Here is a 14,625-nt window from a genome sequence, read left to right on the forward strand (position 1 = left end):
TAAATATTTTTATATTTATTTTTAGAAAGATATAAAATTTGATATAAAAATTTTACTTTTCTCATATTTAAAATATAATTTAAAAAATAATTTCATAAGGAAACGGAAATCTAATTTTAAAATAATAAAAAATAATATCATGTACTAACAGGCATTCAAACATAATTATGTCATTGTGGCATAAAAGAACATTATTCTATACCCTAAAAGAAAATAGAACAATTCAAATTTTCAAAAAAAAAAAACTTTCGTAATCAATTGTGCTTTTTATGTTTTACTTTAAAAAAGTAAAGAACAATAGATAAATTGAATTACTGGTCTACTTAAACCTGACCGAACAATTTTAGTCCAATATGATCAAACCACGTTGCTCAACATACTAATCATGTGGGTGCCACGAGATGTGGTCCAATCCAAACAGGGTACACCATTTATTAAAATAGAAATGTAAGCATCTGATTATTCACACTCCGACAGCGATGCCACAAGGTCCACAACGCTGATGAAAATAAATAATAAAAAAATAAAAAAATTTTATTTTGATATTCATCATCAAAAATCTCACTTCCTCTCTCTCTGTGTTTTGCCATCTCTCTCTGTGAGTAGTTTCTTTGCATCACTGTATTTTTTCTCGATTGAAACCCTAGGGTTTTGATCGATACTTTATTTATTTTTTCTACTAAAATCGATTCGATTTTAATCTTTTGATTAGATCTTGATATTCCCTAGTTAAACTTCTTCACTCAATCAAAATTTGATTAGATTTGTTTCATTTTTGTATTATTTCATTTAAGAAAGAAGGAAAAAATGCCGGCAGACTACGGAGCCAGATTGACGACATTTGAGGATTCAGAGAAAGAGAGCGAATACGGTTATGTTCGTAAGGTGAATTCCCCTCATTATATCATTTCTTTCCTTTCCAATCTCAATTTGATTTGCCTTTAAAGTTGGATTTAGCTTAACTTGAAATATTTCAAGGATTTTTATTTGATGATCTTTATTTCTGGAGTTCAACTTATTGTGTTTACTTTGATTTAGACGTTTTTATGCGTTTTATGATTTCTTGATCTATTTTTTTTTTTTTTTTTGAAGTAGAGGTTAGAGTGAACTGAATGATATTTTTTTTTTTAATTTTTTGATTCCGGATCTGTGTTTTCTTTTGTTAATACTAATTATGGTAAAGTTTTTTTTATATTTTTCAGAGGATTTTATTTCTTTTTTTAATACATGGTCATTGAATTTTGGATTGATCTGGAATTTGTTTTAAACGAGTGTTCCGATACTTTAATGATGTTTTTTTTATTATTATTCAAATTGCTATTTAGCCTAATAATTTATGTTGGGGTTTGCTTTGCCTTTTTTTTTTCCTTTACGTTTTTGTCTTTATCTCATGCTTTCACTGCTTTGTAATCTGTTATTACTTAAAATACTTATTTTTATCACTATTCATTCATTTTCATTTTGGTTACCTGTGAAAGTTTTTTGTTTTTTGGTTAGAGACTCGGCAATACTGAAAATTGTCTGCTTCTCTTTTTTTTTTTTACCCAAATACTGTTTATTTTGTCAAACTATTGTTGATTCTGTTAAACCACTGGTAGAATTTGTTGTGATTTGTTTCAGTTGAATTGCTTTCATTGCTCAATGTGAGCTATATTGATTACTTGAATTAGATGCTAACCCTGGCTCAGAATCTATTTGTCACAATTTATCACTCAAAGTTTGATTGAAGAAACTTGTTATTATGAATTCCATGATGATACAAAACGAGAAAGTGGCTTCTTTTTTCTTTTTTATTTTTTGTATGGATGTATAAGTAATTGTGTATTTGAAGAAATTTCTAGATATTCATCTTTCTTTTTTCCTGAGCCGAAAAAGGAAAAAAGATTATGATGCATGATTGTAATGTTCATATTTCTATTCGGTCAACTTGAATTGCTTTTTCTGATTGACTACCAACCTACTGAATTAGCTAGGTTAATGCATTCCATCTTACGTTTTTTTTTTTTTTTTTAACTTGTTTCTCCACTTCAACTATCACATTGCAGGTGTCAGGACCAGTCGTCGTTGCAGATGGAATGGCTGGTGCTGCCATGTATGAATTAGTCCGTGTTGGACATGATAATCTGATTGGTGAAATTATTCGGTTGGAAGGAGACTCTGCTACAATCCAAGGTGTTCCAGTAATGCTAACAATTAGTTTTTTGGGTTAAAATTTCCCTTTTGTTTATGTTCTTTGTTGTTTTTGGAGAGAAAGTATGTGAAAAAGGAAGTAAGAATTACCTGTGGCTATGGTGAGGATCCTTAGCAGAAATGAGTTTCAAAATTGATAAGTAACTTTCACTGTGTTCTTATATCAGTTTACGAAGAAACGGCTGGCTTGACGGTGAATGATCCAGTTCTGAGGACACACAAGGTCTATAATTGTTTTTTCTTTTATTTTAGAACTGCACTAAAACTTACACTTAAATTTCTTGACAGTTAGTTTATTGTGTTTTTGAGCTTATAATCATATGTTGATATTGCAGCCTCTGTCAGTTGAGTTGGGACCAGGAATATTGGGAAATATATTTGATGGCATTCAGGTTTAACCATACTTTACATTCAATTTATATTCCTCTATTCTTATAGCTCTTTCCGTGGTTTATTTTTCAACCAACTTACCAGTTATCAGCTATGCTGTTAATAGTATTATTATGTACTCAGTGTTAATTGATATCTGCTCTTCATGTTTCAATGTTATATCAATATAGAGGCCCTTGAAAACTATTGCTAAAAGATCACGTGATGTGTATATCCCTCGTGGAGTCTCTGTCCCAGCTCTTGACAAAGATATTCTTTGGGATTTTCAGCCTAAGAAAATAGGTATCCAGTTATTAAGATGCAACTTAAATGGGTATTGGCTTCTGAGGTTGGTGTTCAATGCAATGCTTATTTCCTGCAGGTGAGGGGGACCTTCTAACCGGTGGAGACCTATATGCTGTAAGTTTAATGGCCTTGTTGTTTTGTTTTACAGTAGTAGTTCCTTAAGTACACAGAAGCAGAAGGCGCTGTCAGGGTACTAGGCTCCTGAATAACCTTAGGTGTGAGATGCAAATGGTGCTCACTTGAATAAGGCATTAATCCCAGTTTTAGAGACTGGTAATGGTTTTTTGAATTTGCAAAATATTATGATTATAGTTAGAGATAAGAGGAGAATATTTCAATCAGCTATGGATTTTTAACTCAAAGAACATAAGCAGGTTTTTGGTTTTAGGTTCAAAAGAAAATGAATGGGGAGTGGGAGGGAGAAGGTGGGTGATAGAGTGGGTAATTGCATTTTGCTTTGATTTTGGTTTACATAAGTCAGCATTTAGCCAAATTGTCCTTCAATAAATTTGATAGAGACAAATTAAAAGGAGGCCACTGTTTTATAGGTTTTTTAGAGGGCTAGGGAGCCTAAAACCTGAATAATTAGAAATAACTAGAAAAGATATATGATTTAGTGCATTTCATCTTTTGAGGTGAAAATGCATACGCAGGCTCCTTTAGAGAAACAGGATGAAACTTGATCACATAATTTTGTTGCTTTCAACTTTTAACTCTTCGAAGGTCTTTCAATTGATACTTTGAAATTCAAATACAGACCGTCTTTGAAAACAGTTTGATGCAACATCATGTTGCCCTTCCTCCTGATGCAATGGGAAAAATCACTTACATAGCCCCCCATGGTCAATATTCATTGAAGGTTTGGTTGTTTAACTTTTCTGTCATGCCATTCTATATGCTTTAATGTGGTACAAAACTTTATTTTTGCTATAATTGACGCTATTACATCATGACAGGATACTGTGCTGGAGCTTGAGTTTCAAGGTGTCAAAAAGCAATTCACCATGCTTCAGGTTTTCATTTTTTTTTTTTTCATGTCCTTACATTTTCCCTGATTTTAGGTAACAATAGGTGGGTTGGATAAGGGTTCAATTCTGAGTCAAATTTTTGGGTTGCATGTGGCGTTTGATCTTCCCTTGTGCCAAAAGTTGGTACTTGGCCAGGTTGAGTTGTGTTATTCAGCTTTGGACTGTTGACATTTTGGGCAGGTCACTTAAGCTGGGCCAATATTTTTCCAACTGTACTAATTAACTGCTATTCACTTGTTTTTAACAATTGCAAATTTTTATTTGAAATGTTGTTACACCTGTTTGCAGACGTGGCCTGTACGTACACCAAGACCTGTTGCAACAAAGCTTGCTGCAGATACCCCTCTGCTTACTGGGCAGGTAGGTCTTATTGTGGGTTGTTTTCATGGACTCTTCTTTCAAAGGATGTAATTTACTGATGACTTTGTTTACGATCAGCGTGTTCTTGATGCTTTATTCCCCTCGGTTCTTGGTGGAACTTGTGCTATTCCTGGTGCATTTGGCTGTGGTAAAACTGTGATTAGTCAAGCTCTTTCCAAGGTAAAGTTTTTACATATTTCTATTGAGCTTTAATTTCTTCCAATGATAGATTTTCATTGTGTTTATTTTTCTGATCATGTGCAGTACTCTAATTCTGATGCTGTTGTCTATGTTGGTTGCGGGGAGCGAGGAAACGAAATGGCTGAGGTGCTTTTTCATCCTTTATTTTGGAATGTTAATCCCTCCAGGAGATTTTAGCATCCTGATTCTATATTTATTTATTTATTTCAGGTTCTTATGGATTTCCCTCAATTGACAATGACTTTGCCTGATGGTCGTGAAGAATCTGTCATGAAGCGCACAACACTTGTGGCTAACACTTCTAACATGCCTGTGGCTGCCCGTGAAGCCTCCATTTATACAGGTAAAACTATGAACTGCTAAGGTAGTAATTGCATATTAAAATTGCGTGAAGAGTAGTAACCTTTGGGACTGAGAGTATTCAATTGTTGTTTTTGGCTAAATTCTATTCCCCTAATTATGATAACAAATTTGGGGAATCTTGTTATTTTTGTTGCTTCTTTTGTATTCTGAAAAAGATATGGGCTGCCAGTAACACTCTGGTTTTTTCTTTCTTGGATTTGCAGGAATTACTATAGCTGAATACTTCAGAGATATGGGCTACAATGTTAGTATGATGGCAGATTCAACATCTCGTTGGGCAGAAGCATTGCGTGAAATTTCTGGACGACTGGTAAAACACTTTGCCAAAACTTTATTGATGAAACAACCTGTCTTCTCCTTGACTTCTCATTTTTCTAATGCTTGTAGTTCAGGCATTTTGACCAGGTCCATTGAGAATGCTTCCAATTTAGTCTCTTTTTTTTCCCAATCTGGTCACATCACGTGGTTTAATAGTAAATTAATTATCTTTCAGTGTGATTTGGATAGAACTGCTATCTTTCCAGTTGTTCTATCTTGGTCCTCCAGCTTATAAATACTCTCAAATAAGGTTTGAGGAAAAAGTAGCTTTGAATTTTTTGGTGATAATTTTTCCTTGGCTTCTATTTTGCTGAGCCTGTTATGTTGTGTATAAATTTATGAAAAAGAGTCTTCTGGGGAGTTTTGCCTTCTGTTAGCCTATGTTTTTTCTAGGTATTAGACCAAAAAGAAAAAGAATTGGGGGTTGGTCACTAAAAGACCAACATTAAAACTTGATTGGTTCTGGTTTGAGTTGTGTAAGCATCCTTGTAAGTCAACAGTAGTTCATTCTACGCTCATTTCGTCATTGTTCTCAAACCATGTCTGCAGATAATAGAAACCACAACGTTTCTGCTGATTCTTTTGCATTATGGACATCCTTGTGGTTTTCCTTTTGACATTTCTTAGCTGATGGTTAATGATTATCTATATCTGATTGCTTTTCTTTTTGGTAAATTTACCTACTTGAAACTCTTGAAATAGCGCAAACTTTCATAAACTTTAGTACCTTGGTGCCATTATTTTTATAATTTAGCAGTTAATTCAATTATTATTATTCACTTATTTTAGTACATAAATGCTTTTTATGTTCTAATATCACTAGGTTAATGAAAATATCATGTGTTGTTTGTATGTCTGCTATGCTTCCGGTATTCACTTTATTGGCTTCACAGCTTCTTTTCTGTTAAGCTCATATCTGCATCTATTTTTATTTCTCTTGCAGGCAGAAATGCCCGCTGATAGTGGATATCCTGCTTATCTGGCAGCAAGATTAGCTTCTTTCTATGAACGTGCTGGTAAAGTTAAATGCCTTGGAGGGCCAGAACGTACAGGTAGTGTCACAATTGTTGGTGCTGTTTCTCCTCCCGGAGGAGATTTCTCTGACCCTGTGACATCTGCAACCCTCAGTATTGTCCAGGTATAAATCAAGCTTTTATACATTCTCTAGGTTCCCAACCTTTCCCCAATGCACCGGGGAAGGGGAGGGGAGAGGAAGGAAAAGAACCAAAAATGATAACAGAACCAGTTCAGTATTATTTTTTTCCTTGTAAAGGTGCCAGCTGTGTTATTGCTGCTCCCTTTTAGCTGTGTATGACTGTTATTCTTAACTACAGGAAAAAAAAAAAAAAACTTAGCATCTCAATGTTCCTTTTTGGTTTGAATTTTAGGTTTTCTGGGGTCTTGACAAGAAACTGGCTCAGAGGAAGCATTTCCCTTCTGTCAACTGGCTTATTTCATACTCAAAGTACTCGGGGGTATGTTTGTAATCTGATCCCTCTTAGTTTCTTATTATCCCAAAATACAATTTTCACTTATTCTTTTCCCCGAGCTGGCCTTTTCCCAAGGGATACAAGTCTTCCATATTAATTGGTTGTTTCTCTTTTGTTCCTAGGCATTGGAGTCTTTCTATGAGAAATTTGATCCAGATTTTATTACCATTAGGACAAAGGCCCGAGAGGTGCTTCAGAGGGAAGATGATCTTAATGAAATTGTCCAGGTATGTTTCCTTATCTTGCTTTGGGTTTTCGATGAATTAGAATCTAGCTATTTTACTATTTAAAGACATAAGAGGGAGAAACATGAGCTGTGAATTTTATAGGTCATTATTGAACAAGCACTAAATCATTAGACACAGCATAATGTTGCTTTCTCCCTCTTGTCCCTTCCTTTGCTTTTGCTTACATGTTTCCTTTGTAATGTTGTTAGTTTACATGGCCTACTACCGCAAATTTTGGCACCATCTTTTAACCTGTCTCCTTCATTTCTCACTGGAATTTGTATTGTTACAGCTTGTAGGAAAGGATGCTCTAGCTGAAACAGATAAGATCACACTAGAAACTGCTAAACTTTTAAGGGAAGATTATCTTGCTCAGAATGCATTTACTCCGTAAGCTGCAGCTCTTACTATTTGATACAAGAAAATTTTTCTTAGTAGCTATCATTGTTTCAATGTCTTTTTCTTCATGTGGTAATCCTTCAATGTGCATGTTTTTGGGTTTGTTGTGACAGATATGACAAGTTCTGCCCATTCTACAAGTCTGTTTGGATGATGCGCAACATTATTCATTTCAATACTTTGGCCAACCAGGTAATGCTTCCACGCTTTCTCAACAGCTGCTCAATGCTACCATGTTTTCCAATAATAATTTCCATTATGACCAGTCCTAGTTATTTGGAAAAGTAGGGGAAAGAAAATGGCAACTATTTTAGGTGGGTTATTACTATTCCGTTTTGCTTAATATGAACTTATGGGTGGAAATTAGTATTTAAATTCTAAATACCTATGGGGCTAAAGATTCAGGCATTGGCTTAATGCTTCATTTTATGCTGAGAAGAAAAGTATTATAGTAGGTTCTAGAAAAAGAGATCTATATATATAGACCTTGCCACCAGCTTTTTGCCTTTTTATTGTCCTGGGATTCTAGAAAATGAGAGCAAATGTTTTCTTTGACCAATAAAATGTCGAGCATGTGCCATCTTGCTTCTAGCTTTGTATATTTCATCCAGTTTGGCATCTACACAACTTCAGCACTGTACTCTGTACTCTATTTTAGTTTTTGATGTATGCTGTACTTTGTTTCTGCTTATTTTTTATGTTTACCAATTGAGGGTGTGGGTCTAATGAGTACTGCACTTCTGTGTGCAGGCGGTGGAGAAAGCAGCTGGTATGGATGGTCAGAAGATAACATACAGTCTAATCAAGCATCGTCTGGGAGATCTCTTTTATCGATTAGTGTAAGTTAGAGCTTTCTGCTGGAAAAAAATTCACTAAGGAATAAAAAAATACTCTTTTAGGATGCTTGTGCTTTTGGGCAAAAAAAAATGCTGTGCTTTATTTGTCAATTTCTTGATATTGCAGATCACAAAAATTTGAAGACCCAGCGGAAGGAGAAGAAGCTCTGGTGGCCAAATTCAAAAAGCTTAATGAGGACCTGACAGCTGGTTTCCGAGCATTGGAGGATGAGACTAGATGAATGGAAGTTTCAAGTTTTTCCTGGTCCTCGTCCAGGTTTGTATTGTTGGGGCTCTCTCTCTCTCTCTCTCTCTCTCTCTCTCTCTCTCTCTCTCTCTCTCTCTCTCTCTCTCTCTCTGTTTGAGTGTAGGAAAATTCTATCTTGGTAGATGCATGTTGTGCCTGCAATATAGCATTTTGGTTGGCCTGAATTCTAGAGTGCCATAGCTATGAATTCGTTATGTATTATTGTGGTGCCCTTCCCTTTTTGTCAAAGCAGAGTCGGAAACCATTTTTTTTATTAATGTATTTTTGCAATTATAAGGTGTATTTTCCTTTCATTTTGGTTGGGAAAAAAGGATGCTAATATAATAAGCTGTGTATTTTCCTTTCGCTTTAATTGGGAAAAAGGATACTAATATAATAAGCCGTGTATTCAGTATCAAATTATCATGGGCTCCTTTCCATTTTAGCTTAACATTCTGTCTTAAAGCGGACTTTAGATTTTGCTATTTTACATTCCAAGTGTTCTTTTTCCGGTTCTCAAGGCATTAGGTTTTCTTCATTATCTTTATAAATTAGAGGCTTTTATATTCTTGGTAAAAAAGTAGTAAAAGGACATAAGATTTTGATTTGAAGATTGAGATATTATACTACTAACTTTTTTTTTCTTTTAACAAAAATTCAGCTCAATATCGTGAATCGATTTGATTGAATTCTGGCTGGAATCAAAGTGAGGAGTCACGTGTAAAGTTAATGACCCCAATTTGACGACCTAAAATCCAAATTAATTCTAAATTTGATCTACTTAATTGTTACTGCTGTGAAATCTTTTCCATAACAAGAAAGTTTTGTTATAGTTTACAATTTTCATTATTGTTGTGTGCTTTAATATTAATCATAATAATAGTTTAAATTTGGAATAAAGTTTAAAAGTTTCATTTTATTTACAGCAGTGGTTTAAAGTTGCTATTAATTATTAACCAATATAATTTTATGATTGTCATACTTTTAACAATTTTTACTCCATTTATCTATTTTCACTAGATTAGAAAAAATGAATCCAAACCCAACCAAATTCAATTTGATTAAAAAAAAAAAAAAAAAGCTCTTTAACTCCAAGAAAAATAAAACTTGAAATTATCAAAATCTAAAATAATTTAAATCCAAAATTTATTAATTTTAAAAAAATAAAACCTTGAAATCAATCATATTGAAATATTTATTATATTTTCTATAACATCTAAAAATTAACCTAATTAGCTTGAATCAGAATTTGGTCTAAATTTAAAAAGACTTAAATTTAAAAATCTGAATCCAAAAATTTTGAATAAAAAATAATTTAATTACAAAAAAATCAACGTCACTCAAACTAGCTTGATTAAGGCTGCATTTGGACTCAAATGTACCCCCCCAGTGCTGTTGTGTTTGTTTTTGGAAATCCATGCTCAACGCACTGAACATTAATTTGGATGTATAATCTGAGGTGGAAAGTAAGTTTTTTTTTACCGGAGGCTATAGATCCAGCAAACAAAAGCACAATTGATTTTTTTTTAACTTTTTATCCTTTTAATTTGCCTTATTCTCTTTTTTTTTTATTTTAATTTTAAAAAAATTATAAAATAATTCTAATTTAATATAATAAAAATACTATTTAATATTTTATTTTTTATTTTATTAAAAATTATTATTTAACATAAAAATATTTTTTAAAATTTTTTATTATTTATTAATTTTTAAAAATTAAATAATTTAAATTTTTATTACATATAAATTTTAAATTAAAATTTTTAATGATATTAAAATTTATTTCATTATCACCGTTATATTTATATTTAAATATATATTTTTATCATTAATTTTAATTTTATTATTATAATAATTAATTTTATTTTTATTATTATTTTTAATTTCACTAAAATTAATTTTATCGACCGTCTAAATGAATCTTAAATGTCCAAGCATGCAGCGGCCACGATGGATGTGAAAAACACGATTTATATATATATATATATATATATATATATAAATATATATATATATTATATTTTGCATTATTAAATTTTTTGAATTAATTAAATAAAGAAAATATCAAGATTTGATTTCCATTAGAATGGGTCCCACCACATTCCACTCACGCCATCTTCGTGCAACAAGCACCGCTAGATGTTCAGTGGTCGCACAGCAGCCGCCAGCTCCAACCACCCTCATCTGGAAACGTGTCGGTCGACTTTGTAATTTAAAATTCTTCCGTGGAATCTGCCAGTGTTCCTTGTGGCTGAAAATTGAGACCGCAGTTGAACAGGTCGGTACAGATTTTTAGTAACGGTTTCGTGGGGCCCATCTCCCGCTACGAACAACCATACGTTCTTTTCTTCTTATCTAATATCAATAATCACTTGTCACAATCATCATTTTTCCGCGCCGCTGTCTTTTGAAAGTTGAAATCACTACAAGCCAAAGTATTTTTAATTAAAAGGAATTGTTTCTTGAATTATTTGGAATATTTTTTTTGTCTTTTCACTCAAATTACTTTTAAAATGGTTTATGAAATTACTAAATAAAATTGACAAGTTTGGAATCAAAGATAATATAATTGAATATTTGATTTATTCCTTTAATTATTTTTTTTAAATTATATAATATATCAAACATATTTCATTATTTTGCATTTTTACAAAATAAATTTTATTTTCATTCACCAAATATATTTTTTGGAAAACAAAATTAGTTTTCAAAAAAAAAATAAAAAATAAAAATATTTTCTAAAACCAAACAATGTCTTACCTTTTTTTTTAAAGAAAAATATTTAGTTAATTAAATATAAATAATCACATAAAAATAGTAGATAACTCTGAAGTTAATAATGATCAATTGTTTTATTCATTTAAATAATTTAAATGACATTTGGCGTATGGGTGAAAAAATTTGAAAAAATCAAAAATCGATTTTAAAATGTAATCAATATTATTCTAATCAAATTTTTTTTATTCAATTTGAGTTAAATTTGAATATTAAAATATACATATTAAATTCAAATCAAATTGTGGATAAAAAAATTTAAAAAAATAAACAAAACTAAATTATATATTTTTATTAGCTTTATATATTTTAAATTATCATAAAATAAAATAATTATTTTATATTTAAATTTATTTAAATATAAAAAAATTAATATTAAAATAATATATAAAAATAAAAAAATTTAAATTTAAAAATCGATTAACTAAATCAAATAGTTAAAATTCAATTCAAATTTAAATCAAATCTTAAAAATTTATAATATTATATATTATCCAAAAAAAATAAAATTAAATTTGATTTAACCCAAATCTTTATTAATCATAATTTGATGCAATAAATTTTATTAAATTTTTTCTTTTAGAACAAATTTATCAAACTTTTAGTCACACGTCCACATTAATTGCACGAGTAAACTTTGAATCACACATCAATTATGAAATCATTCTCTTGCGTGTTTAGCTTAAAGATAAGTGCTTATATTAGGGGTCAAGACTCAAATTTTAAGTTTGCGCGACTCCAAAATATGGGGATGGACATTATTAGACTTAGTTGCCCAATACGTTGCAATATAAAAGGGCACAGTAAGTGCTTGAAGAAAGTCTAACAAAAGAATAATAGAAAAGATTAAGATAAGAGTAAAGATTTTATTACTCCATGTTTTTGGTTTCTTCCTTTATTTACATGAAGGTGGAGGACTCTTTTATTTATAGTTGAGTCTCTTTTATATTTAGTATCAAGATACATGTCTAAACTTTATAGATTATATTGGTTTAAATCTCATGATTCTAAGAAATATGATATAGTTATTGATTTTTAGAGATATGATATTACAGCATATTCTCAGCATTTTTTATTCAATCTGAGTGAAAATCTATCTTGGCTGATTCCAAGCCCAGGTGCGGGCGATTCGAAACCCGTGCTCAACACAGCTTGCACCTTGGCTTGTACTTGTGCCCACACATGAGTTTGATTTAGTGTTACCAACTCTGATTATCTCAGGTACGTGTTTAGGTGTGTGCGCGCTTGGGCTCGACTATACGCTCATACCTCAATCATCAGTGCTCCTATCAAGTCCTGATTGGGTACCTGCACATCGCACACCAACACTCACCCTTGGGCTTGATTTAATTCTATCAAATCTAAACACTTTCTGTGAATTTCTGAAGTCTTGATTATTTTCGATATCATTAATCTAAGCTGGTTTTCTCGTAACCTAAACTTTTAATGCATCTTAAGACATGGTCTTTTGGGCTATCAAACTCTATCTACTAAAACTTGAACTACTACCTGATTTGAAGAGAACTTTTGAGTCTGGATCTATTTGTGGATCGTGACACGTACTTGTAGCTTGTTGAAAAAAATATATTTTTATTAAAAAATGAAAATTTTAATTTTTTTAAAATAAAAAATCATTCCAATCACGCCATCTTCGTGCAACAGGCACCGCTAGATGCTCAGTGGTCGCTTAACAGCCGCCAGCTCCAACCACCCTTATATCGAAACGTGTCGGTTCACCTTGTAATTTAAAATTCTTCTGTGGTATCTGCCAGGGCTCCTCGTTGTGGCTGAAAATTGAGACCACAGTTGATTATGTCGCTGCAGATTTTTTGACGTCACTATTAATTGTTTTGTGGGCCCATCTCCAGCTACGAACGATCTTACTTTTCTTTTTTTATCTAATATCAATAATCAGTTATGACAATCATCATTCTTTCCGCCCGCCGCTGTCTTGTGACAGTTGAAAATCTTTCGACCTCAAAAAAAAAAAAAAAAAAGTTGAAAATCACTACATGACAAAAGCATTTTTAAATAAAAGGAATTGTTTGGTTTTAAAAAATAAAAAAATTATTTTTATTTTCTTAGAAAATAAAAAATGAAAATGAAAATTTTTAATAATTAAAAATGAAAGCAAAAATTTTTAAAAATAAAAATGAAAATGAATTCAAATATAAAAATAAAAAAGTTATTTTTATGAAAATAATACTTACTTTTTTTCTTGTATTTTGTAAGTAATAAACTGGCATATATTTGAACTTTTTTAAGCCTTTCATTAATAAATATATATTAATTATTTCCACAACTGTTTCTTTTTTCTTTGTCTTTAGATATATTAGGCTTCTTGAATTATTTGTAATATTTTTTTTCTATTTTCACTCAAATTACATTTAAAATGGTTTATGAAATTACTAAATAAAATTGAGAAGTTTGAAATCAAAGATAATATCGTTGAATATTTGATTTATTTCTTTAATTATTTGTTTAAAAAAATTATATAATATATCAAACATATTTCATTATTTTGCATTTTTAGAAAATAAACTTTATTTTCCTTCACCAAATACATTTTTTGAAAAACAAAAATAATTTTTCAACAAATAAAAATAAAATATAAAATAAAAATATTTTCTTAAACCAAACAAAATCTTAACTTTTTTTAAAGAAGAAAGAAATTTAGTTATTTAAATATAAATAATCACATAAAAAAATATTAGATGACTCTGAAGTTAATAATGATAAATTGTTATTATTCATTTAAATAATTTAAATGACACTTGGTGGGTGAGAAAAATTGAAAAAATCAAAAATCAATTTTAAATATAATTAGTTTGATTCGAATCAGTTATATATATATATATATGTAGTTTGGATTAAATTTAGTATTAAATATATATTAAATTCAAATCAAATTTTGGATCGAAAAAAATTAAAAATAAACAGAACTGAATTGTATATTTTTATTAGCTTTATATATTTTTTAAATTATTATAAAATAAAAATAATTATTTTAATTTAAATCTATTTAAATATAATAAAAATCATATTAAAATAATATATAAAAATAAAAATTAAATTTTAAAAATCAAAGAACTAAATCAAATTGTTAAAATTCAATTCATTAGATTAAATTTTAAAATTTTATAATATTATATATTATTCAAAAAAATCAAACTAAATCTTATTTAATCCAAATCACTATCACTCATAATTTGATGCAACAAATTTTATTAAACGTTTTAAGAAATTTCTCAAACTTTTAGTCGCACATTTACATTAATTGCACGACTAAACTTTAAGTCTCACATCAGCTATGAATTTAATGTCTTGCGTATTTAGCCCAAAGGTAGGTTCTTATATATAGTTTGTTGAAAAAAATTATTTTTATTGAAAAATAACAATTTTAATTTTTTTAAATAAAAAATAATATATTTAATATTAAATTCAAATTTGAATAAAAAATTAAATTTAAATTATCCTTTATAAATTAATTTTATTTATGTTTTTGTTGAATAATAA

General features: G+C 30.2%; 1 protein-coding gene across 2 annotated transcripts; it reads left to right on the forward strand.

Moving 5' to 3' along the window:
- Positions 1–461: 461 nt before the first annotated feature.
- On the forward strand, positions 462–8,625 carry LOC111278892 (V-type proton ATPase catalytic subunit A-like). Of its 2 annotated transcripts, none has more exons than XM_022865627.2 (21): positions 462–598; positions 795–885; positions 2,046–2,172; positions 2,358–2,413; positions 2,526–2,582; positions 2,751–2,862; positions 2,942–2,979; positions 3,623–3,724; positions 3,822–3,878; positions 4,182–4,253; positions 4,332–4,433; positions 4,518–4,580; positions 4,665–4,797; positions 5,021–5,127; positions 6,079–6,273; positions 6,524–6,610; positions 6,748–6,852; positions 7,145–7,242; positions 7,365–7,443; positions 8,002–8,090; positions 8,215–8,625. In XM_022865627.2, the coding sequence occupies exons 2-21, from the start codon at positions 808–810 to the stop codon at positions 8,327–8,329; spliced, it is 1,872 nt and encodes a 623-aa protein (XP_022721362.1). In that variant the 5' UTR covers positions 462–598; positions 795–807; the 3' UTR covers positions 8,330–8,625. The 2 variants fall into 2 exon arrangements, with proteins under 2 accessions (XP_022721362.1, XP_022721363.1); XM_022865628.2 differs by having other exon boundaries at positions 528–598; positions 799–885.
- The last annotated feature ends 6,000 nt before the right edge of the window (positions 8,626–14,625 follow it).

The sequence above is a fragment of the Durio zibethinus genome, chromosome 8 (assembly GCF_047325235.1).
Source record: "Durio zibethinus cultivar Kanyao isolate XHJ-2024 chromosome 8, ASM4732523v1, whole genome shotgun sequence".
Classification (NCBI taxonomy): domain Eukaryota; kingdom Viridiplantae; phylum Streptophyta; class Magnoliopsida; order Malvales; family Malvaceae; genus Durio; species Durio zibethinus.